A 26886-nucleotide genomic window follows, 5' to 3' on the forward strand; every position below is an offset into this window, starting at 1 on the left:
GTGCTTTCATCAACCTGCAACGAAACACAATCAGTCCAAAACTTCCCAAATTAGAACCCACAAAACCTTAATATTGCACATCCACCTAGTGCAAGACCACCAGCATCCATCACAAGGGCAAGGCTGCAACGTCTTCATATTCTTCTTCATTGAGCCAACATTGTCGCGAGAAAGAATAAGAATCGTGACCACCACTGGCGCCCTTCCATCATCACAACAACGAATGACCCTCCTCGATTAAAACACATGGCAGCTCCATGTGGACAGTTAAATGCCATCTCATTTAGATATTGCACAACTGGACAGTTGGTAGTTAACAATTTAAATGTCGTTTGTAAAAAAGACTAAATTGAACTTAAATTATATTTTTTAAAACAATATTAAATAACAAAAAATTAGAACCATTTCGAACTAACCTAAGAAAGGGACCGTGCTATTAAGCCTAATTTTAATTAGAAAATAGACTTAGATAGCAGTTATGAAAAAATATCTTTAAAAGGCGGTGGTGAAGAGATGTTAAAAAAGTGGATGAATGTGTTCTTAACAGAAGGGGTGGTGCAAAAAGAAACAGGGCGTAGACGATGGAAGGAAAATGAGACATAATATTGGAACGCCACCCACCTCTTCTGTCTATTGTTTGCGTGTTTGGTTGTCTCAAGGATTCAATTTCAACGCAGTTTGAAATTAATCTTCCCAAAATTCTCCCACAATTAGATGAAGTAAATGAAAGTAAAATCAACGGCAGGCTAGTTTCATATGTTGAAAATCCATTTCTACTAAACTTGGGCGTTTCTTCTTTCGATTAACCCATGGATTATCTTACAGGTACATTATAACGTGTTGATCCCTCGTGTCATTTTATTTTTATCTTCCCCTTTTCAAATATTCCTTCAATTTTGTCATTATTATTTTTCAATCTGAGCTTTTAATCTTATTGCTGCCATTTGTTGCTTTTAGGTGATATTTTGCTACAATAACAAATGGGTATTGATAATTTTGCAATTGGATAGGGTTTTGCTTTCCGGGTATTCTTGATTTGGAGTTTGAGATTGGGTAACACAGTCATGGGTTCAAAAGTTGAGAATAGCAAAACGTGGAAATGGATTTTGGGTTTGATATATATATTTGCTGTGGCAACAATTTGGATAGCTGCTAGCTTTGTAGTGCAGTCTGTTGTTGATGCTGGTGTGTCACCATTCCTTGTTACTTACATATGCAATTCGTTGTTTGTGGTGTTGATTCCAATTGTTGAAATTGGGAGGTATTTGGAGGATTCTTATGGGGGTTTTTGGTTTTGGAGGAGTGACGAGAGTAATTCCCATACGGAAGGAAGGGTAAGACACTCGGAGCAGGTTATCCTTCTCAAAGATAATGATGCAGGAAATGAAGCCAGTGAATCCTTGGTTCTTGAAGAGGTTGATGTTGTAAGTGAAGAAAGTAACAATGGTTCTGAATTGGTGCCAACAGAGATAGTGACAAGGGTATTGGTTGATGATCAAGTTAATGTGATTGAAAAGGTTGATCATCAGCTTGATGAGAAAGGGCGGTGGAGTCGGTGTAGAGTGGCCAAAGTTAGTCTTTTGATCTGCCCATTTTGGTTTTTGGCCCAACTCACCTTTAACTTGTCATTGAAGTATACTACAGTCACAGTAAGTAAATATGTATTCAATCTCTGGGATTTCTCAGTTCTGTTTCACGTACTTACCTGGCTTAAATTAGTTCTTTCATTTTTTGTGATATGCAGTCAAACACAATCTTAAGCAGTGCATCCAGTCTTTTTACCTTCTTGGTCTCCCTAGCATTCTTGGGTGAGAGATTTACTTGGTTAAAGCTCTTCAGTGTTCTTCTTTGTATGGGAGGAACAATATTTGTAAGTCTAGGTGACTCGAAATCCGGTTTAAGAACAATTGCATCAAATCCTCTTCTTGGAGACATTTTCGCTCTTCTTTCTGCAGGATTATATGCAGTTTATATAACTCTTATTCGCATGAAATTACCTGATAGTGATGGAAAGAGTGGTGAAGCTAGTACAGCTCAGTTTCTTGGATATCTTGGGCTTTTCAATGTTTTAATTTTTCTTCCGGTTGCCCTCATACTAAATATTACCAAGATGGAAAGTTTTAGTTCACTTACTTGGAAACAGCTTAGTCTGATAATCGGAAAAGGTCAGTATTCACTAGTTTTTGCATTTTGTTTTAAATTTTAGAATGTAGCTAGTTCTTTAACTGCCCTGCACTTCTGCTGCTAAATCGAAATTGTAATTATGACAGAAGAATTTACCTGTTTTAGCTTTGTACTCTCAGTATACCCCTTTCATATGGTTTTCTACAATAGCCAACTTCTACTGAGAACCATTCCTTCAGACATAGGTTGTTTACATATGTGCACAATTGTTTTTGTTGTCCAATTAACGTCTATGCGGGGAAGCTCTTTCTGCTAGATGATCACTTATATCATTAGTGAAGGAAGATTTTAGTTATTATTAGAATTAAAAAATATTTAAGAATAAATAATGTGTCCTACATTGTAAAGGTTTTTGACATTGATCATCAATCGCAAACTGTGTAAGGTAAATTTGTTTTATTTTAGAACAGATGAGATGGCATCATTTGACTTGCTCAAAACCAAAGTTTCAAGAATATTTTTTGGCCCTAGCTCTCCTTTGGCAACTTCCTGCAATGCTACTTTTATTCTTCCTCTTCTTTTCACTAGAGTGAAACTCATTCATTATACTCTTCTGATTGACGCCTTTTGTAGCCTTCTTTGTACATGTCCAAATCATCTTAAGCAATTTTCTGTCATCTTTTCCTCAATTGATGCTGTACCACCCTTTCTCGTATATAATCATTTCATATTTTGTCTTTTCTTGTATGGCCACACATCTATTTTAACATTCTCATTTCTGCTACTCTCACTTTTTCCATGTTGTACCTTTAAAGCTCAACATTCACTACCATATTATATAGGTGGATATTTAGCTGGATGTGTAGCACTCATTCGATAAAACTTAGCTGAGTTTGGTAGTTACTTTCTGATCACAAATAACCCTCTCTGCCTTTCTCCATTTTCCCATCCTGCCTGTATCTTGTATCCTATGGAACTCATTATATCAAACTCACTTTTTTATGTTGCAGATTGCACATTTTAGCATTACATCAAACTCATTTTCTATGTTGCGGATTTGCACATTTTGAAGGGAACTGGGTTGTAGAAAGTGACATTAATATCTAATATTGTTTTCATAACCTTTTGGGTAAAAAGGGTTTTTCCTGATATCTTTTTTCCCATTAAGGGTAAAAGGTTTCTCTTTATCAGTATTATAAGATTCATATTATGGGCCTTATATTGTTAAGGCTCTGTCCAGTTCACTGTCAGTATAAACAGTTATGTAGTATTAGTAAACCCATTTTCTTTTGGTATGAATCATACGCATTCTGCATGAGAAGTAGTTCTACTTGAGCTGTGTATCCTATTAATACTTATATACTTCGTACCTAAGAATATTAGAGTCAAACTCAAATACCTTTGTAACATCAATAATTTAATTCATTTAATGACACAGTAGTAGAGCTTGACAATTGGGGCTGGAGGTATCACTTTGATAATCAATTGCTAAACATTTGAAACTAAAATTCGGTGAATAATTAATGAATTTCGATTTGTGAAGTCTTGCTATCATTTACATGCATTAAAGCAAATGATGTGCAAACTGTCCTCCCTCCCAAGTATGATGACTTTTTTATCATTTATGTTCAGATTTACTTTGAAATAATGGAGAGAAACACAATCTTGTTACTACCTGAACTGAACATCTGTATTACCTTTTGTTTTTTCAATGGCGCAAAAAGCAAACCAGACAGATCTATCAAATGTCTATGAACCGGTCAAGTGTTTGTGCCCTTTAATAGTAAAACTAGATCATCAAAGGTTTGATAGAGGATGTTATGATCCACAAATTGAAAAGAGAAAGAAAAGAAATATTTTTACTGAATATAATGAAAGAACAAGAAATAGGAGTATACTCTCTCTTTTAAGGATCTCTCCTTTGACAAAGAGCTTATTGGAGATCCCATATAAACTAGATATGTGACCAAATTATAGTATGTGAGTGCAAATCTCTCAACTTAAAAGTTAGTTTTGTGAGGTTAAGTTAGGTCTAAATCTATTTTTTAAGATAGTCTTAGAATCTATCCTCGCTAGGTTTTGTTGAACCTATTGTGTCATTTGATATTAAACCATCCATAAATATCTATTCTCACGCTTAAGTGCTTAGTATTTTGTGTGAGGGGCCACATTTAGAGATACGGTCAAATTATAGTACACAAATTGGTATAAACCCTACTTTGCAAGTAGGTATCATAAGGGTGAGTTAGATTTAAATCTACTTTCTGAGAGAGCTAATGCTCAATCTACAAATGAACATCTCCCTCTTCACTCTAGTATCCCTCCTATTTTTAGATATGATGTTAGGGATTCGGGAAGGAATTCCTAACAAGCTCTCTCTCTATCTCAAACACAACAATCAAGAACTTGTAAAGAAGGAATAGTATGGATGGTATTCACAACAATGAATCAAGAATACACTGTATCTTAGGAGCTTAACCTCCTCCACCTGGTGCTAAGACCGGTCAACACATACAAACTACACAACTCGCTAACTGAAACAATAAAGGGTCCTAATATATAGGCCTTTTCCCGGCCCCTCACTTAACTGATTAACAGTTAAGTGTTCTGTTTCCCTTTTCTCCTTTCCTATACTCTCTAAGTCCTAACATTACTCCCCCCTTGAAGATCAACCTTGTCCTCAAGGTTGGAAACGTGAGATTTGATCTCCTTGATCCGCTTCATCATCGTGTACTCATATGAATGGAATCCTTTGGCAACTGCCCTCCAATTCAGGTCTGGAGGTTTGGGTGGTGGCAATTCTTCCTCCAATAACTTCCATCCTTCTTGGATTTTATTAGCTTCCAGCATTCTGGTCACCTCATTTCCAGAATTATAAGCCGTGAGGAAATGGTCTTCGATGTCTTTCAAAGCTTCAAAAAGTTCTCTCCCCTTTGCAGGTGCCTCACGAACGGCAAGACCCTTCTTTTGTTCGCTGGTCCACCTCTTCACCAAGTCTGTCCTTCTCTCCCGGGCATTGATTCTTCCATCCACCTTTCCCTCCTCATCCTTCATTCTAATGGTAAGGCCGTTCGGCCAATTACTGAGAGGTTGTTTGGACTGTAAGACCGTTCGGCCTTTGAATCTAATTGTAAGACCGTTCAGCCAATGACTAGGAGACCGTTTTGAGTGTAAAACCGTTCGGCCTTTTAATTCCGTCCTCTTCCATTCTGGTCCGGCAGTCCTCTCCCGTGCGGATCCGGCAATCCTCTCCCGTTCTGTTCTGGCAGTCCTCGACCGTTCGGTTCCAGCAGTTCCCTCACCTTTGGTTCCAGCAGTTCCCTCACGTTCGGTTCCGGTCTTCTCACGTTCGGATCCAACAGTCCTCTACCGTGCGGTTCTCTTCTCCATATCTTTATGCCGTCGGCTCCTCCCCCCTGCATGCAACCGTTCGTTCTTTATTGACCAATATCGTTCGGTTCCCAGGCAGACCGTTCGGTTCCAGCAGTTCCCTCACGTTCGGTTCCGGTCTTCTCACGTTCGGATCCAATAGTCCTCTACCGTGCGGTTCTCTTCTCCATATCTTTATGCCGTTCGGCTCCTCCCCCTGCATGCAACCGTTCGTTCTTTAATGACCAATACCGTTCGGTTCCCTGGCAGGCCGTGCCTATTCCAAACTAACCCCACACTCTTGGCGGCTCCCGATCGGCCTGGGTGATTGGCCTCGGCCTCCGACCGTGTCACCTCACCGCTTGTTCGTCCCCAAGACGACTGGTCTTCTATGGCCTCGGATTGCTCGGCCAATGACTGGTAGACCGTTTTGACTGTACGATCGTTCACGTTCGATGCTGGGAAGTATTCTTCCGCGGTTCCCGACTGCTTACTGGCCGCCACCCTTTCAAAGATGGTACCCCCGTTCCGTTCTCCAAATCGCACCACCACTGCCCCCTTCAGACCTTCCCAAGAACGATTCTTGGCTTTCTCCTTCCAGGCTCTGAACCAGTAGCCAGCGCTCCCCTCCATACTGATGTCAGCTAGGCGCACCTTTTCCTCCTCTGCCACCCCTTGCAACTTGTTAAATAACTACATAAGTAGTTTTTATTTCTTAGATAATATATTACAATGTGTGATACTCTATAAATAGAGTATGTAGTAGGTGGGAATTAATCCCAACCATCAAAGTTGGGCTACACAGTAGCTACACAGTAACATATGCATAATACATTTCAACACTCCCCCTCAAGCTGGAGCATATAGATCATATGCACCAAGCTTGGAACATATAAACTGAATTCTGGGCCCTCTTAAAGACTTAGTCAAAATATCTGCAAGTTGTTCATTAGAACTGACAAATTCTGTAATGAGATCCTTGGACAATAGCTTTTCTCTGATGAAATGACAATCAACTTCTATGTGTTTTGTTCTTTCGTGAAACACTGGATTAGAGGCAATGTGAAGAGCTGCTTGATTGTCACAATACAACTTCATAGTCTTATTTTCACAGAATTTTAATTCCTGAAGGAATTGTTTGATCCACATGAGTTCACAGGTAGCCAAGGCCATAGAACGATATTCTGCTTCTGCACTAGATCGAGCAATAACACTTTGTTTCTTGCTTTTCCAAGATACAAGATTGCCTCCAAGGAGTATACAATATCCTGTGGTAGATCTTCGATCATTTGGACAACCAGCCCAATCTGCATCACAATATCCTTCTACCTCAGAACTTCCCTTATTTTCATATAACACTCCTTGTCCTGGATTCCCTTTTACATATCTAAGGATGCGTATTACAGCATTCCAATGATCAATATGTGGATTTTGCATAAATTGGCTCACAACTCCCACTGGATAGGAAAGGTCAGGTCTTGTTATAGTAAGATATATTAGTTTTCCCACCAACCTTCTGTATCTTTCTGGATCTGAGAAAAGTTCACCATGGTCTCTCATTAACTTTTGATTTGAGTCCATAGGACTATCAATAGGCTTGCAATCTGTAAGACCTGTTTCCTCCAAAATATCAAGGGCATATTTTCTTTGTGAAATGACGACTCCTTCTTTTGATTGTGCCACTTCAATACCAAGGAAGTATTTCAACCGACCTAGGTCTTTGGTTTGGAAGTGGTTGAACAAGTGATCTTTTAATTGAGCAATTCTCGCAACATCATTTCCTGTAATCACAATATCGTCAACATAGACCATAAGATAAACACATTTGTTAGGAGTAGAATGCCCATAAAATACTGAATGATCGGCTTCACATCGTGTCAATCCAAATTGTTGCACAACACGACTAAATTTACCAAACCAAGCTCGAGGTGATTGTTTCAAACCATAAAGTGAACGACGTAATTTACAAACTAAATTAGACTCCCCCTGAGCAGCACGACGAAATCCAGGAGGTTGCTCCATGTATATCTCCTCTTCCAGATCACCATGAAGAAAGGCATTTTTAATGTCCAGTTGATGAAGTGGCCACTGTCGAATGGCAGCCATGGCAAGAAAAAGACGAACACTACTGATTTTGGCTACAGGAGAAAATGTATCACAATAATCGAGACCATAAATCTGAGTATATCCCTTTGCTACTAGACGAGCTTTTAGCCGATCAATTGCACCAGTAGGACCAACTTTAATAGCATAAACCCATCTACATCCCACAGGTTTCTTACCAGGAGGAAGAGATACAAGTTCCCAAGTACCACTATTGTCAAGTGCCTGCATTTCATCAATCATGGCTTGTCGCCATCCAGGGTGATCAAGTGCCTCACGAACATTATTAGGAACTTTGATGTTAGAAAGAGAGGAAACAAAGGAGAAATAGGTAGGAGACAAACGATGGTAACTTAAAAAGTTATAAACAGGATAAGGATTACGAGTTGATCGAATACCTTTCCGAAGAGCAATAGGCCAAGCCTGATCAGATTCAACAGAGGGTGAAGGATCCATGGTCTGGGAATCTGGTGAAGAAGGAGCTGAGTCTCGAGGATCTTCAGGCAAGGGAGGAGGTGGTTGAATAATGTCATCTGCATTTTGAGTGTGATTGGGAACTGAAGAAGTAGGAATGACTAAGGGATCACATGATGGGATAGGAAGCATGTTTTGAACAGATGAACATTCTTGCTTAGAGGAGGTGAAGAAGGGTGTATCTTCAAAAAATGTGACATCAGAAGACATATAGTATCTTTTTGTTGAGAGAGAATAACATTTATATCCTTTTTGAAGACGAGAATATCCTAAAAAGACACACTTAATAGACTTTGGAGAAAGTTTATCAAGACCAGGAGAGACATTATGAACAAAACAGGTACTCCCAAACACACGTGGAGAGACATGATATAGAGGATCGTGTGGAAAAATTATGGAGTAAGGAATCTTATTATCAAGGGAAGAAGAAGGCATCCTATTTATCAAAACACAGGCAGTGAGGACAGCATCCCCCCAATGATGAATAGGAACATTAGTATTTAACATCAGGGAACGTGCAGTTTCAATGAGATGTCTATTCTTTCTTTCAGCTATACCATTTTGTTGTGGAGTATGAGGACATGTTGACCTATGTAAGATTCCTTTAGATGATAAAAAGGATGAGAGTTTACTAGAAAAATATTCTTTGGCATTATCACTCCTGAGAATTTTAATTGTCTTTCCAAATTGGTTCTGAATTTCATTAAAAAAGGACATAAATATGTCTAAAAGTTCAGATCTCTCTTTCATTAGATAAACCCAGGTACATCTAGAGAACTCATCAATAAAGGTAACAAAATAGTTAAAACCAAAGGAAGTAACACGACTTGGTCCCCAAATATCAGAGTGAATAGTGGAAAAAGCAGAATTACATCGTGTCTCAGATGTCTTTGGATAGGAAGATCGAACATGTTTCCCTAACTGACAAGACTCACAATCTAAGACACTAATGTTTTTAAGATTTGGAACCATCATTTTTAATTTAGACAAACTTGGGTGACCTAAACGATCATGCAAAAGTTTAGGAGATAAAGTTGAAAGACAGGAAACAGATGAACTAGGCTTTAGATAATAAAGTCCCCGTGACTCACGTCCTTCCCCAATCAGACGTCCCGTTCCATGTTCCTGTATAACAAAGGAATTTGCAGTAAAAGTTACGGAACAATTTAGTGAACGAGTCAATTGACTTAAAGAGATTAAATTATAAGGACAATGAGGAATGTACAAAACAGAATTTAAATTTAAGGAAGGAGATAATGAAACTTTGCCAATTCCTTGAGATGCTACTTTGGATCCATTGGCAACAGTAATTAAATTAGGAATTTTTTGAGAGGAAATGGAGTAAAATGAAGGGAGGTTACCAGAGAGATGATCTGAAGCACCTGAATCAAGTATCCATGAATTTTGACTTTCTCTAGTTTGAGAAATGCATGCCGTTGATGATTGATCAAGATTGGTAGATTTTTCAGATTTGTACCTTAAAAATTCTCGATATTCTTCGTCGGAAATTTTAGATTCTGGAATATCAGATCTAAACACCTGCACAGTTTTATCAGGAAAACCATGTAAAGAATAACATCTTTCCTGGGTGTGGCCAATTTTCTTACAGTATGAGCATTGCACACGCCCACTTCGACCTCCACGACCTCCTCGAGTACTCCTACCTCTTCCTCTTCCTTGTGGAACTACCATTGCTGCAGTTTCAATAACATCAGTTGAATTCCCTTCTTTCACTAAAGTAGGTACTCGAAGGAGTCGAGTAACCAAATTATCCATTGACGGGATTTGATCTCCTGCTAAAACTTGATCACGGACATGATCAAAATCAGAGTGCAAACTTCTAAGGATTAAGACCATGTAATACTTGTCAAGTCTTTTGTTAATACTTTCTAATGAATCAGCTACGAAGAATGTTTTTAATTCTTCTACTGCAGCTCTAGCCTTTGCTATATGAGAAATCATATCGTGATTGACTTGTTTGAGAGAGGATACTTTTTCGGTTGCATCAAAAAGTCTTTGTATATCATTAGCAAAAATATCTTGAGCTCTTTTCCAAAAAGAGAAACAAGTCTTGTAAGGTCTCATTATATCTAGAACTTCTTGTTCAACCGATTGCCACAACACAGCACATAACTGGAAGTCTAGTTTCTGCCATTGGGGTTTTTCTTCCTCCGAGACCATAGATGCATCTTGTTCAAGGTGATTATGGTGTCCTTGACCAAGAAACCATAATTCCACCGCAGAAGACCATGACAAATAATTTTTCCAATTCAACTTTGCAGATGTAATGATAGGAGTTGCAGAGAAGGAAGAATTAATTCCAGAAGAAGCCATTCCAGATCTGAAAAAAAAACTGAAACAGAGACAAATAACTTTAGGGAGAAAAACCCTAGGTCTTGAACAAAAACACCAGAACACAAAACGCAGTGCCTAAACACGCTCAGGGAGCTCAGGCGAGACGACTGGTGGAGACGCGGTGTCGCTCTGACACCGGGAGGGTGGCGCGTGAGATGCACGCGCCTGAGACTCGCCGGAGAAAGGTGGCGCGTGTGGGAGCGTGCGGCGACGAATGAGACGGCGACCACCAGGGTTGGGTCGCGCTTCTCAGGGCGAACCTAACCCTTGACTTCGCCGGAGGAAAGGCGACGGTGGACAGCGGCGGTGGCGACGACGGCGGTGACGGCGGCGACGGCGGCGGTGGTGACGGAGATGACAGAAGCCAGATTTTGTCCCGCTCTTGATACCATGTTAAATAACTACATAAGTAGTTTTTATTTCTTAGATAATATATTACAATGTGTGATACTCTATAAATAGAGTATGTAGTAGGTGGGAATTAATCCCAACCATCAAAGTTGGGCTACACAGTAGCTACACAGTAACATATGCATAATACATTTCAACACAACTCGAAGAACGTCTCTGCCTTAGAGACCCACCCCAACGGATCAAACCCTTCAAAAGTGGGTAGTTCTACTCTTTTTCCCCGGTTAGGTTGGACGTCTCTTCGATCTTCATCCAGTTCCTCCTCTGAGCATTCCCTTCTCCTCTGATTCTCGTTAACAAAATGTTGATCTTCATCTACAGACCCTGGATTGCCTTCTAATCCCTTTTCCTGGGTCCACACCCTTCCTCCAAGAACTCGCAAGAGTTCTCTAGTTTCCTGCCGCATTTCTTGCATATTTTTTTTCCATTCTGCTAGCTCCCTTTTCTGTTTGCTGATCCTCCTTTCCCAAGAATTGTCTCTTCCTTCCATCACGCTCCTTTCCCTAAGAATCCGACACCCCTCTCCAAATGGGAATCCGGCAGTTTCTCGATTACTTCTTGATCCTTCACCCCCACTCCGATCCGGCAGGTCGGACCACTTTGTTAGGGATTCGGGAAGGAATTCCTAACAAGCTCTCTCTCTATCTCAAACACAACAATCAAGAACTTGTAAAGAAGGAATAGTATGAATGGTATTCACAACAATGAATCAAGAATACACTGTATCTTAGGAGCTTAACCTCCTCCACCTGGTGCTAAGACCGGTCAACACATACAAACTACACAACTCGCTAACTGAAACAATAAAGAGTCCTAATATATAGGCCTTTTCCTGGCCCCTCACTTAACTGATTAACAGTTAAGTGTTCTGTTTCCCTTTTCTCCTTTCCTATACTCTCTAAGTCCTAACATATGATGAGCTGGCCTTTTATATTCCTGTAATAAGCAACTTTTCTAATTTCCCTTTTTAATATCCTAACAGAGAAGGATTTCAAAATCATTGAAGATTCGGTGGACTTGGAATAAACTCATTTTCTTGTCTTAGAACTCCCCATGAAAAGAGTGTCTTTGTTAGATAAAACAATTTGTACTTTGACCTTGTTGAGATGTTTAATGACATGGTCTCAAATCCTTCATAAATATAACCAAGGTTTCTACTCGAGAGTTGAATCCCTGATGCCTCCATTATTCTAAGCAGAGTTCATTTCAGCACTTCATAAATTTCGCTTGTACATTGTCCACGCTTCAAGCCACATGTTAGAAATATGTAATTACAAAACCATTCATGTACTACCTAACAACTTAAGATTTGGGATAGTTGGTTCATGATAGGCTTCATATTGACTTATGACACTAAAACAGGAAGACTTAAGAACTGTTTCATGGTAATTTATCATGCTTCTTAAATGTAGAACTTCTTTCTGATGATAGTAGAATTTCTTAGACCAGAATTTAAGAAACTATGAAGGATGCAAACACAACCTCACCCCCAGTTAACAGAGACAGGAAATTGTGGGAAGGAAACAAAAGTTATACTTTTTGTGTTCATGACATTTCTTTGGTAAGTCCTAATCAGATTGTCTCAAGAAATTCTCATTTGTAAGTCATTGTAAATCCTATGCATGTCTCATGAGTACCATCGTTAGCCAAAGATATATATTCCAGAATATGGGTAGAAAGATTGAGTGAAATTTCTATACAACATCAAAGCTATTCACATTGTATTAGAACTCTCAAACATGAAAACCGAAATATGCCTTACATAACTGAAAAGATTCATAGAATCGTAGCGAAGTGATGAGGATCTAGAAAGCCATTTATAATGTTATATTTTGCCTAATCAGTTTTCCTATACACGGTATCACGCTGTATGGATATTTGTTATGGACTGAATATTTTATTTCTTTCTTATTTGATTATCACTTTTGGCGATAAAGTGAGCATAATCTATGAACCAAGCTGTTCATTGCAAATTCAAAAAGAATATTCAAGAGTCATTTTTCAAAATGTAAAAATTAAATCTATATTTACACCTTAAACTTCAAACAAATGTTCACACTTCACTTCCTCTTAAACCGCTAATTTTCTTTTGATCGGCACTTCTTAAACCGCTAATATTTTATTGCTTTCAACAATTCCCTTTTACTCATTTTATTTATAATGTATGGATTTTTTTTCCTAATCATAATTAGGACTGCTGGATAATGTGCTGAGTGATTACTTGTGGGCCAAGGCTGTTCTTCTCACATCTACCACAGTAGCTACAGCTGGTCTTACTATTCAGGTCCCATTGGCTGCCATTGTGGACACCTTGAGTGGCCATGCTCCTGGCTTTATGGATTACCTTGGAGCTATATCTGTCATGATTGGCTTTACTGGAATCAATATTCCTTCGGACACTTTTAGCAAATCCAGAGAAACTGCCGTGGAATTGGACAATGAGAGTTTGAATATAAGGACTGAAGAGCTTCCTTCTCCTAAAAGTCAAGATTGAGTTTTCATATCATAACTGTACATTATATTCATTCATTTCACGTGTTAGTTGAAGGTGGTCTTTCCATACCAATTTAGTCGCAGAAACTGAAATATGCTATCATACTCAATAGGAAGATAGAAAAGCTAGAACAAAGGAAGATGGTTTACTAGATGAACACACGAGATTGCACCTGGAGAGACAAGAAGCTGCCATGTGGTTCAGCAAATTACTACTTAAGACAGGGTTCACCCACGAACTACATGTCATCACAAGTTTGAGATAATGATTTCTATTCGTTTTGGATACTTTGTAAATGTTAGTTCTATACCTTAAACCTGATCAGAAGGTCTTAAGTCATAGTCATTCATTTCATAATAGTTTTGCTTGCTCAATCATACAATCTGTGTAAAGTAGCACAGTCATTTACCTGAAAAAACAAATCAATTAGACTTGTCTTTTTTAACCCTCGGTTAAACATATTAGTATATTTGTTTTTAATTTCTTTTCTTTATTATAGATTTTTATGAATGTGACTGATATATATATATATATATATATATATATATATATATATATATATATATATATATATATATGATTACATAATTATGTCTAGTTTGTGACTGAGTGCAGTTTATTGTGAGCAAAGGGAACAAGAACGATGTTTATAGAGTAGTACGCGTTCTTCTCTTTGGTTTTGATAGTCGTTGTGCTTTGTTTAGTTTTATGTTTTTATTTAATTCAAATGTTAAATATACTTTTGTCCTCAAATTAGTATAAGAAAGTGTTTCTTTCTATTTTGTCTTTACACTATATAATTCATTGTGATTTTTTTTTCAGTCACATGAAGAATTTCATATTTCGTTTGTTGCAAAAGATGTTTTATATGATTTTTAATAAAATGTAGAAATTAAATATTTTATAATTTAATTTAGATACCAAACATTTTTAATAATTTTGAGAAGAAAAATATATTAATTATTTTGTCTTTACTAATGCTTTTGTACCTAAATGAGATCCTTGTGGACAAAGAATTTGGAAGAGTTCTCAGTTTTGGACAAGTCCTTCAAAGCAACTAATAGCACAAAAACGGATTAATTTTCTTATGCTTTTATTTGGACGGAGAGTGGAAGAAAATAAGAAAAAATTGAGTTGGCTCTTCCTTTTCAGGACACTCTAGAAAATGCACTAGAAATTTAACTTATGTCCAATATCATAAAAAAAAGTTTATTAATATTTTAAACAAATATGGACTTATTTCGATATGCTGTCGGAATTTGATATTCGTGTAGATAATTTTGAAATTCGATTAGGACCTATTAATTCATGCACTTGTTTAACATCAAAATTTTTTTAAAAAACTTGACTTCTCCAGTTCTATTAACAATCACCAACACAACAACACCTCCATCATGTGTTTAGAACAAATGAGAGAAGTACAAAACAACGAAGTTTATAAATTGAGATTTGCTCTCTGCACCTCACATATTTCACCATGCACCTCCCAATTAAGAGTCTTCCTCTTCATTGAATAAAATCTGAAAAACTGTAATGATGGTTTAATGATTTTTCAACCACTAACAACCCTAATATTATACTATTGTACTATAACCCTAACCTCCTGCATGTATCCTATTTCATTTGTCCACTGTTAACCTCGTACTATAAGCTTGTGCATGCACTCCTATCTCATTTCGTCAATGTTACATTTCTTCTTTCCTTTTTTTATTAAGTTTTATTTGTGAGAGGTTATATTGTGAAGGAATACATTGGTGGTGATCGTGGTGGCCATGTTGTGGTGGTTCTTGGAGGAGAAAGGTGTTGGGTGGTGGTTCGACAGTCCTTCACGAGGTTAGTATAAGAGATTAATACACATTAATATCTTTAAGCAGCGTGGGAAGCTCGATTTAAGGTGAACCGATATTCGAACACTAACTTTTTTAGTGTCGGAGTTGAAAGTGCGGCAGCTGAACATTGAAGTTCGACACCTCTCAACCAAACTTCGAAGTTCGGTTGTGTAGTATTATGCTTTTTTTTATTATTTGTTTAATTTTTTTATATTTATTTATTTACATTGTTTTATTTATCTGTTAACCATATTTATTTTTATTATTTTGCTTTACAAATTTTTTGATTTAATTTATAAGATGTTTCTATTTATTTTTATAATATGTTATATGCTGTATTTTAAATTTAGTTTTATGTTGTATGTTGTTTCAGTTTTATGTTTTTATCTAGGTTTAATCCTTTTCGATATCTCTATTTGAAAATTGAAATCAATTGAGACCTTCCCGTTAAGTTGGCTGGACGGCGTTAAAACTGAGCGTGCGTGGCATGGCAGGATGACATTACTGACGTGGCAGTGTACGGTTTACTGAGTTGGATTTGTTTGATTTATAAATTAAATTTTATTGAAATAAAATGATTCAAAACACAATTATTAAATAAAAAATAATTAACAAATGATTAAACCTTTCCTAAATCAGAATCCTTTTATAACCCTAATTTAAAATTTGCAGAGAATCCTAAATTAGTTTTCTTTGTATCGCATATGATTTCTGCCATCATTCTTGGTTTTTATCATAATTATAATCCTTTTGAAACCCTAAATTTGAGAAATGGCACCTTTTTTTTTGAACCCTAAGAAAATTCTCAATTTTCTAGGGTTCCTTCTTCTATGCGTGGGAGACCCACATCAAGAAGCTTCTACTTTTCCCAGGTTTAGCTCGTGCAAATGCAGGCAATGGCAAAACCCTTTCACTTGCAGATCTGGTATCGCGTTCACGCTGCAAAAACCATTTGTACATGCGTCTGTCCCCTCACCAGCTTGCCAAATTAATTGTGATGGACAACTATAGGTTTCAAATTCAAATTCAACTAAACGTTTCAAATTCAAATTGTTATTTTCTATCAAACAATTCAAATTAAATATTCTGTTTCATTTTTTTTCTGACTAATATCTCTTCAAAATCAAGCACGTCAGTCAAATTCAAACCGTCATGCTCTTCAGCGTTCATAAGTGGTGCTCCATGAAATTCCTTTTTCTGGTTGCTTTCTTTCTTCTCCGGTGCTTCCATGGAGGAGCGACTTCCTTTCGTTCTCACTGGTGGAGATGTGAAAGCTTCTTTCGTTCTTGCTCTCCTCAGGCACACGTTTCATTTCTGGGATTTCAGTCTTCCAATTTAGGGTTTTATTCAAATCCCTTTTAATTTTCCAAATTCCCCCAAATAATTAAAACGTTCTTCACTCAATTAAAACACAACGTTTTTATTTGTTAACTATTTTTTACTTAAACGTTGCGTTTTGAATCATTTTTTGAATCATTTTATTTAGGGATTCCTTCATTTAAAACGTTCATTTATTCTATTAAGATTTAAAAAATTTAACTTTTTTTAAATATAAAAACTCACCATTAAGCCAGGTCAACAACAGTAGTGTGCCACGTCAGTGCCATTTGGTCATCTCAACAACCCACGCATCAATTTCTTTAACGCCGTCCAGCCAATTTAATGGGAAGGTCTCAATTGATTTCAATTTTCAAAATTAAGGACCATTTTGGCACACTTTAGAAAACGAGGACCTATTTGAGACAATCCTACACAAATAGGGATGTCGAAAAGGATTAAACCTTTTATCTAATGTTTTAGTTTTATGTTGTTTTTTATTTCGTTATATATATTTTTATAATAAATATGTTTAAAATATTTTGTATTTAAATTATAATATGTTAATGTTTTATGTCATTATTTAAATTGTAATAATTTTCGTTGTATTTTATTTTTTAGGTTTTATTTATTAGGTGATTTTTATGTTTTTTTTTTGAATAATTGTTATGATTTTTTAAATGTTCTGTTGTCATTGTGTTATGATTATATATATATATATATATATATATATATATATATATATATATATATATATATATATATATTTTACATATTAATGAAGTTTTATTTATTTTTGAGTAATTTTTTCTATTTAGTATTTAGTTTAATATATTTTATGTTATTTTGTATTTATTATATACATTTTGTTATGTGTTAATTTTTTAAATTTTAATTTAATTTAATTTAAAATATTTTATGTTATTTATGATGTATTAGTTAATTAATTAGGTATTATTTTTTACGTAGTAGTTAATATTTTTTTATGAAATTTTTTTATTTCTTATTAAGTTTTTAATGTTTTATATGTGCTAATGATTTAAAGTTTTATTTAATTTTGAATAAGTTTTAATTTTTTTATTTAGTATTTGGTTTAGAATATTTTTTGTTATTTTGTATTAGCACAATATGAGCTTGGAATAATTCCTTTGGGTGAAATAATGTTATGTGAATCCGTTTAAGCATTTCAAGTATTGTGTCTACATAATCGCTTCCAGAGTTTAATATTGATCGTGAAGTTCAACTGGTACACGAACGATTCAAGAAGATTGACATTGGTAAAAAAGTCAACATCAAGCAGAAGATGCTCGAAATTGTTTGCCCAGAGATGACATCTATGGTTTCTCTTTCGTATAAAGTGAAAACAAAAGGTGCACAAAAGACTAAAGTTGCACGACATGAGAGGTCTATGAAATGTGACCCATCATATTTTGAGCATGTTGACACTTTACATTCGAGAATAGAGCCTTTATCACGAAAATCACAAGTCAAATCGAAGGCCAAAGAAGTTGCGCGAAGGCTAGTACTGATGTTAAATCAATTTCATCAAATCTGTCATCCATACATTGTCGATGTTGTTGATGTTGTTGCCGATGGTCATTACGGTTATCGATGCATTGTTGCTTTGTTGGCCTTAGGGAGTTAATACGAATTATATAGATCTTGGAGAAGACTGAAATTAACTTTGTTATGTAGTAATTTACTTTTTCAATTGTAAATACTTTTCGTTGTATAATTTGATTCAACGAAGGCAATTCATATTAACGCGTTAAATAAATTATAATTAGTCAAAGTATGAAAACCATACATAATTATGCATTATAAATACTCAAAGTATAAATAAAAGTTACATAAATAACCATTAAAAGATAAACATATATAACAATGTCCTTTCAAGAAAATGATGCTCGTCCACGCACATGACGACCACCTATACTAGTCTTATACTCCTCAACGGACCTACGAGCTACCTACAGTGTCTTAATAGTACGCTGATAAGCTTTAGTGTCCTTTGTGATGTCTCGACAGGTTAACATGCCCTGCAACATCCTCATCACACGCCTCATACCACCCTGAAATTAATATAACAAAAAAAAAATGTATTATGTAAACAATAACAAAAATTGATAAAAAAAAAGCCATAAGAGTTAGTTTAATTACATACCAACAATCCTAGCTCAGGCGACCATCTACGACGAACTGGGGGCACCTATATGTCATCTGGAAGGTCTCGCCTCATGCGTAGTGTAAGACTGGGTCGATCATCGTCGTCGACTAGAGTGATATACAGGTGGGACACCCGCCTAAACCAGACTAGGTATCCATCAATACACGCAGAGGGATCATGAGCTTCAACGACACTAGTAATGGCATGCTCTACATACCTCAACGAATTTAGATCAATCGTAGGAATGTCTGGCATCGGAAGACTCTCAGGCGACTGTGGTATGATCTACTGAAAACCGAACTGATGCAACACGCGTTCAGGAAGATGTCGATGAATCATGTCGCCTAGTCGAATCGATCTCGAAAACATAGATATGGCCATGAATGACCAAGTGCGTCTGTGCGAAATGTATGGATGCCAGATGACCGCATCATAAGTGAGGGCATCCAGATATTTTCGTTCCTCCGTCAAACTCCAACCTTGCCTCGGAGGTATGTATCGTGAAGCCTATGGATCGAGGTCTGTGTACCTCCCTGACACTTGCCTCCTTCCCATGCCAGGAAGGTGTCCATATATCCAACTCTACAAAAAAATATTACTTAAATTGTTTTATTCATTCCTAAAATATATTAAAATAAACTTCTAAAACTAAAATGTAGAAGAGTGGAATATCCAGCTATGTGCTTGACCTCAGTGAAGCTAGCATCTCCTAGCTGCTCATAAGTATGTCTTGAACATGCATTCAAGTCTCGCAAGAGAAGGAGGTACAAGACTCGAATTAGAGTGTCACTCTTATTCGTAAAAATTGTGCATCCAAGCAGATGCAACAAGTAGGCCCGAGCAGCGCACTTCCAAAGCTCTTGCTCAATGCACTCTTGGTAGACCTCTCGGAGCCAACTCAGCCTAACTTTTGGACCGCGTGACTGTTTCATCTCAGCTGAAGCTTTGATGCGGTCCACACTAAGCAGCTCCATAATATGAGATCGAGCTTAATCATACTCTAACTTCTCGACCTCACAAAATTGATCCATGATGGGTAGGTGGAGGAGATTGAGAATGTCATCTAATGTGATGCTCATCTCACCTACCGGGAGGTGAAAAATATTCGTCTCCAGGTGCCACCTCTCCGAAAGGGAAACGATCCATCCATGATCTGCATACTCGTATGATAGGTTCACTAAGGAACCCAAGCCCGACATGCAGATATAAGGCTCAATAGCGTCATGGAACATTCCAAAATGTTTTAGTTTTTTCCCATGGGAGATCACCTTGATCCCCCTTCGATGCTACATAAAAACACAATTATATAAAAAAAATAAATTAACAATTAATGAACAATTAACATTTAGGTTGATGACTAACCCGGCCTTGCCATATGACAAATGCAACGTGCTGGGTATAATGGGTAAGCAAGGAGGTGTCATGTGGACCTCCTAGGAATCCACCATCTTCATCTTCATCTTCTTCTTTACTCTAGTCACCCTGTTGTTGAACATCCTCCTGCTCAACATAGTCATCTTCATCATGTCCCTGCGGTATAAACTCATCTTGTTCCTCATGCTATGCTCATGAATGACATCCACACGATATTCTTCTACACATATTCTACGGGCGAATGTCATAGATCGTCACCATGAGAAGATGAAACACCTCTAGTTCTAACCCTTTCTGTAAGACCCGAAGAAATTTAATTTAATTTAAATGTTTATTTTCGTTATAATAAATATGAATAGTTTATTTTGCTGACTTTTGAGTGTTATGGTGGTGCATACAATTAATTGTTGTGAATGACATATGTTATATTTAATCTGGAATAGTTATATTAAATAGTGGTTTTTGTAATTATATATCAACTATTTGGTTCAGTGGTAGATGGACTTAGTTTGGTTATAGGGCCTGTGTTGGAATCTCTTCTATGTCTATTTGATTTTTTTTAGCGGGACGAGACCCACTAAGTGAGAGGAAAGAGAAAATACTTAGAAAATGGGCGTGGATTATTAATTGAAGGAGGGAGTTTGTTTTTTTTTAAAAAGCAACGTAATTTGGGGTGACATGCAGAGGGCATTTTCTTTTTGCTCTTTTATTTATGCATGATGGTTTTATGAGACCCAAAACGAAAGATACAAGATGATAGTTTGGGAGTTAACGGAAATAAGGTTCTTGCAGAGTGAATGAATGAAACAGAGAGTGTAGGATAAGAAAAAAAAAGAATATAATAATAATAAAAGAAAAGATATTTAAAACTTAACCTAAACTAGGGTTATCTTTCAGAGAAAACTTAGGATAAAATCAGAATAGAAAAGAAATAAACGGAATGAGAAGATAGATATTTTACCTTTTGGTGAGGAAGTTAGGTTTAAAAAGAAAAGCGGAGAACTTGAGAAAGAATAAGAAACACTATATATTTGTGGTTGTGCATGGTATCACTTTTAGGATTTCTTGTTGTAATAAAATGGTGCAGATTGGTAGTGAAAAACCCATGGGTGTGTGTCGTGGTATGAATGTAAAAGGTTATAGTGTTGTAGTTGTATGATTCTCTGGAAAAGAACGTGTGCATTGTTAGATTATGAATGGGGTAGCCTCGGGTTGGCTAGGGTTTCAAAAACCTATTTTTTGAGTTGTTTTAAAAGGAGATAATCATTGGGTGAGGAAGCGCATAGGAGTAGAGTTAAGGTTTATACACATTTTAATGGGCATCAGAGGTTGTAGATGAGAGTTGGAATATGGAGGGTTCATTGACGAGTGTTAGGTCTGGGTGTTGGGTTTCGTTCTTCCCTAATAAGGTCTTCTTGTATGATCTTTGAGTGTGGGAGTGTTCTAAAGGTAGGAACAGGTTCGTTGGGATGGAGTAGGCTCAAGTTGATTACCTGGAATGTGTAAAATAGTGAAAAAGGTGAATGTAATATGTTTATATTAAGTAGGAAATATTAATGGATTCTGTGCGTGTTCGTTATATATATAATGTGTAAAGTGGAGGGGTTTATGTCAGGAATTAGGGCATGGGATTCATGGGTTGGTTAAAATTTTGTATTGAATGTATATGAAATTGGCATGTGTCTGTGATTGAACAATGATGGAAGTTCACGTGGGATGATTACTTGAAAGTGGAATTTAGGTTGTAAGCTAATATTATATATATATATATATATATATATATATATATATATATATATATATATATATGTATGTACAAAAGGATGGTTTCAGGGGGAGGTTTTCACGTGTGATGTATATATGCATAAATATTATGTAATAAATGTTAAAGTGTGGGACCCATGGGAATGAATGTGTTAATTGCATGGAAGTAAGAAAAGAGAAGTTTCGGAAAGTGAAAATTGATATTATGGATATGATGCGTGTATAAGTTTTGGATGTGCATGATGAAGGAAAAAGGGGTGGACCCGCGCGGGGTCAACTTTGAATGGTAGGTGAATTTTTCATCTTTGGTATATGCATGTTGGAAGCTAAGAGGTGTAATTGATAATGGTAGAAATACTTTGTAATATGGTTGATTTGCAAGCATGTGATTATACGTATGTTCTCTGTACTTTTACACTTCAGGTTGTCACTTTTCCTCTACAGGAAGGTAGAAAAGTGAATCCATTCGTCTTTGAGAGACGGTGAAAGAGATGAATTTCTTGATCTTAGAGGAACGGTAGAAGAGACTAGAAATTTGAGTGTTAACTTTCCTCTTGCGGAAGGGTAGAAAGGAATGGATGTCTCGCCCGTAGGGTTTCGGCTCATGTTGTTATGATGGACATGTTGGAGCAGGGGAGACAGGTCAGAAGCTGCGGTGGACGACCATTCGAATCTTTTGTTTCGGCAAAATGGAATATCCGAGGTATAGAAGATGAGAAAAGGGTTATAAGAGAATTTGGTGTAGGCACGGGCTGCCTTTGCTCGATAGGTGAGATAGAGCTAATGGGAATGGTACAAATTCCAGTTAAGGAAATGGTTTAGGGTTGTGATGATGGTTGTTATAGTCTTATTGAGTATTGACGAATGTTAGATGTGATATAATTGTGATGAAGACTTAACAACTATGATATAAATGTTATATTAGTTGATTTGATGTTTATTCTGTTAGTTCACCCTTGCAATTGTTTGTGGTTGTGGTTTTCACCTGCGATGATCGTATGGCTAATTAGATTGTTATACGGGAGTAGATGATGATACAGGTGGTCTGGTGGATGCTTAATGCGGCAAGGATAACGAGAGACTTGGCAATTTTATTTCTTTGGGAATTTTTGAATACAGACTGTGGTTGTAAATTTGTTTAACAGATCAATGCTTTCAATTGTTTTAAATTGGTTTATTAAAATTAATTACAAATTTGAAGGTGTTAATTTAAATTTTACGAGTTTTTTTAAAGGATTTATATTCTTTTATACCCTGAAATGTTATGGTTATAGAATCCTAAATTGGGGTATTACATTTGTGGTATCAAAGCTAGGTTTTCGAAAATCTTTTAGAGCATTTGGGTTGTGAGCTCGCTAGTTATGTAATAGGCTTATGTGTTAATAAAGATTATATTATGATTTCCTTTATGAGTTGCTTAATTTGTATGTCTTGTGATCTTTTGTCATGTTGAAGGAACATGACACGTCAACCAAACAATCAAACATAATCATCTAGTGTTGAGGTTTTCTCTCAAGCGTCGCATGGTCAATGCCATAGAGTGATAACAAAATCACCTAAACCCAAGGAATAATTCTGGATTAAATGACTTCTTAAGGCATAATCCACCGCGATTCAATAGAAAGATCGGTCCTAACAAAGCATAAGCATGGATCAGGGGAAACGAAAAGATTTTTTGAGTGATGATATGTTCGGAAGAGGAAAAATTGGCTTATGCAACTTTCTTGTTAGAGGACGAGGCAGAATATTGGGGGGAGGGAATGCAACAGATAATGACGACCCATGGAGAAGGTATCACTTGGGAAAACTTCAGGACCAGATTTTTGGAGAAGTACTTTCCGAATAGTGTCAAGATGGCAAGAGAGACAGAGTTTTTAACTCTTCAACGAAGGGAGATGTCAATTCAAACTATGTTGAACGATTTGAATTTCTAGCTCGCTTTTACACGCAAACCATGACAGAGGAATGGAAATGTCAGAGGTTCGAAAGGGGACTGAAGCCTGAGTTGATGAGGATGATTGCACCTCTGGAAATTAAAGAATTTTCGGTGATAATTGAGAAAGCTAAGGCAATGGAACAACTGGAAGCAGATCTTAGTCGAGTCATGAGGACTCCGAAAGGTAATTTCTTGAAGAAACATCAACAGAAGAAGTCTTATGCCAAGCCCGCACCGAATAAGTCAGGACCCGTCAAGTGTTTCGAGTGCGGAGGAGCCCATTATAAAAGGATGAGAGAAAATGTTTCATTTGTGATAAATCAGGACATTTGGCCTATGCTTGCCCCGAGAGAAAGGCGCTGAAGGGAACTCAGACACATAAGTCGTCTGAAGGAAAGCCAAAAGTGGTTGGCAGGGTGTTTGCTATGACGGGAGAGGAAGCAACTCAGTCAGATAATCTCATACTTGACACTTGTTATTTGAATGGTAAACGTGTGTATGTTTTGTTTGATTCTGGGGCCACATATTTGTTTGTGTCTTTTGCATGTTTGGAGGAATTGGGTTTACTTGTGTGTGACTTAGGATGTGAACTGGTGGTTTCTACCCATCGGGACATATTACGAATAAAAGCTAAATAAGTAATTTAATTTAATAAAAACAAATTTAGAATAAACTAAAATTAAATATACATAATAAATAATATATGAGAAAATTACGAATAAAAATAACAAATAAACTAAAATTAAACAAAAAAATATACATAATAAATAATATACAAAAAATTTAGAATTATAAAAAAAGACAACAAATTCAAAAAACATTAACAAACAAATAAAAAAAATCAAAACATATTCTAAAAACATATTAAATATTATTTAACAATAAAACATAACAAAAATTAAAATTACAGAATATATAAATATAAAATATTAACAAAAAAAGTATACAAAATATTAACAAAAATAAATTTAATATACTAACAAGGTACAGTTAAAATAAGAAGGGAAGTGCAGGTTGAATTGACTGAGGTGTACATAGAAACACTTATAAATTTCAACACTGAGGGTTATTAAATGAATTCGGTCAACTATTTAATTCAATAAAAATCATTTACTTTTGACCAACCTCGTTACTTTTTTGTGAAAATTGGAAGTAAGTGCAGGGTCAGGATGAAACGCCAAATAAGTAATTGCAAAAGTGATGCTTTATTCATTTAAAAAAGGCTAGGCGCTGATGTGGGTTAGTGAGTTACCCTAAAATTCATTTTCCCAAATCAGATCTTAGTGGTTTTGTTTGTGCCAGTAAGATCTAATTGTAGTTCGAACATGATGCATATATATTATTTATTATTGAGTTTCTGATTTAAAAGTGAACTATTCAACATACAATAGGTGTGAGAATATGTTTCTATTATCTTTTGCAGAAGCTGAGAAGGGAATTTTGTACCGAATCATCCGACATTTTTCCCATCATTTACTGTTTTTTTTCTTTTACATAGCATCAGTTTCCTTTTATATATATATATATATATATATATATATATATATATATATATATATATATTATTTTCCTAGGTAGCACACTCTTTTTCATATTTATTAGCATCGTACTGTTTTTGATTTTATGTTAAAATTCGATTATTGGAGAGTGGATTTTGACCTCCATTTTCATCCACTTAGGGTTTAGGGTGAAATAGGATTAGATTTGTCAAGTTTTTTTTTTTGTAAATATATTTTTATTTAAGAAACTTGAGTTAAAAAATCAATAAAATAAGTTATTTTAGTGACATTTAAAAATTATTTTAATTTTGAATATTTAATTTATTAAAAAAAGAACCATTTAATTTTTAATGTTTCTTTATAGATTGAATATATATTTTAAAAATGAATATTTCTTATATGATTTTGTTTACAAAAAGTTAGTAAATTTTTGTAATAGTAATTCTTTTAGAGTATAATAATAAAATAATTAATCATTAATTTAAAGAATTTGAAATATTTTAGTTAATATTAGAAAAGAAATAAAAAGTGTTTCTTATCAGATCTCCATTTTGGTCTTGATTGATAAATAAATAAATTAATTAATATGTCATAAGCTACTTCTATTGTTGGTTCTTCCCGTGTTATTAGGGATGACAATAGGTCGGGTCGGGCACGGATAGTATGATACCCGAATCCGACCCACATGCAAAAATCGTACCCGTTATCCGCCCCACTGCCTACCAGATACCAGCATAAAAAAAATCGGTGGATTTTTTTCAAACCGCGGATACCCGTTTTCAACATGTAAATATTTAAAAAAAGATATTTTATGATTTTTTAAAAAAAATCCAAATTAAATTAAAAAATATATAATTTTCAAAAACAGTTGGATGCCCAAATTTGAGAAGCAGCAAACCCTAAATTTTTAGGTTTTCAGAAGCAGCAAACCCTAAATTTCTTTTCGTTCTACAACCAGAGAAGTTCTCCATGGCAACTTCCTTCTAGAACTAGAGAATTTCTTTTGCTGACAGCTTCCTCACAAACCAAGAATCAGAGTCACAGAGTCTGATCTCCTCCTCCTGCGTCAAACACCGCCGCTAGTGATTTCATTTTGATTAGTGAAAGGAGTCACGTCTGGCGGCCTTTAGTAGCAGAATGTGAGCAAACAATCCAAGGATGGAAGGAAGACGTTCACGCGTGAAAGAAGAAGAATGGGCCGCAATGGATGGGAGCAAAAGTGTCAATGAAGGATAACAGAGTGGTTCGAGCGCGTCGCGATGGTCACCAATGTCAACGGTGGTGGCTGTCGGTGATGGAGAATGTCCAGCGAGAAAACCCAGGACTGCTCCTTTGGTGTGGCACGTTGGAGAAGAGAATGCAGAAGAAACCCTAATGTGGTTTCTAATTTGCAGAACGAAAGGCCTTAGGCCTAGACCATCAAGTGCACACCTAAACTTCTCTTGTATACCAGATTCTCTATTGGGCTTAGACTCAATTTCTGGATGCACCTTGAACTTCATAAGCGGACCCCTATCTTTGGGCCTTTTAATGTTATTTTTCAAACGGGTAACGGATATTCGCGAACACGGATAGCGTGATACCTGAACCCGACCCGTTAACAAGAGGGTATTAAAATACTCATTACCCGATGATACCTCTTACCCGCGGGTACTAAATACCCGAAGCGG

The 26886-nt window shown here is 36.2% G+C and overlaps 1 protein-coding gene across 2 annotated transcripts; it reads left to right on the plus strand.

The window, feature by feature from the left end:
* Window positions 1-518: 518 nt before the first annotated feature.
* On the plus strand, window positions 519-13823 carry LOC108322784 (thiamine-repressible mitochondrial transport protein THI74). 2 transcript variants are annotated; one of them, XM_017555022.2, is made up of 4 exons: window positions 519-825; window positions 958-1649; window positions 1745-2165; window positions 13029-13823. In XM_017555022.2, exons 2-4 carry the CDS (start codon window positions 1065-1067, stop codon window positions 13328-13330), a joined length of 1308 nt encoding a protein of 435 aa, XP_017410511.1. In that variant the 5' UTR covers window positions 519-825; window positions 958-1064; the 3' UTR covers window positions 13331-13823. The 2 variants fall into 2 exon arrangements, with proteins under 2 accessions (XP_017410511.1, XP_017410512.1); XM_017555023.2 differs by having other exon boundaries at window positions 1011-1649.
* The last annotated feature ends 13063 nt before the right edge of the window (window positions 13824-26886 follow it).

The sequence above is a fragment of the Vigna angularis genome, chromosome 2 (genome assembly GCF_016808095.1).
Source record: "Vigna angularis cultivar LongXiaoDou No.4 chromosome 2, ASM1680809v1, whole genome shotgun sequence".
Taxonomy (NCBI): domain Eukaryota; kingdom Viridiplantae; phylum Streptophyta; class Magnoliopsida; order Fabales; family Fabaceae; genus Vigna; species Vigna angularis.

Bases quoted from the DNA above. Each gene is read 5' to 3' on its own strand.
- LOC108322784 (XM_017555022.2), top strand. From the start codon at position 1,065: ATGGGTTCAAAAGTTGAGAATAGCAAAACGTGGAAATGGATTTTGGGT. The intron at 1,650-1,744 runs GTAAGTAAATAT...TGTGATATGCAG, and splicing joins TGAAGTATACTACAGTCACA to TCAAACACAATCTTAAGCAG. The intron at 2,166-13,028 runs GTCAGTATTCAC...AATCATAATTAG, and splicing joins TAGTCTGATAATCGGAAAAG to GACTGCTGGATAATGTGCTG.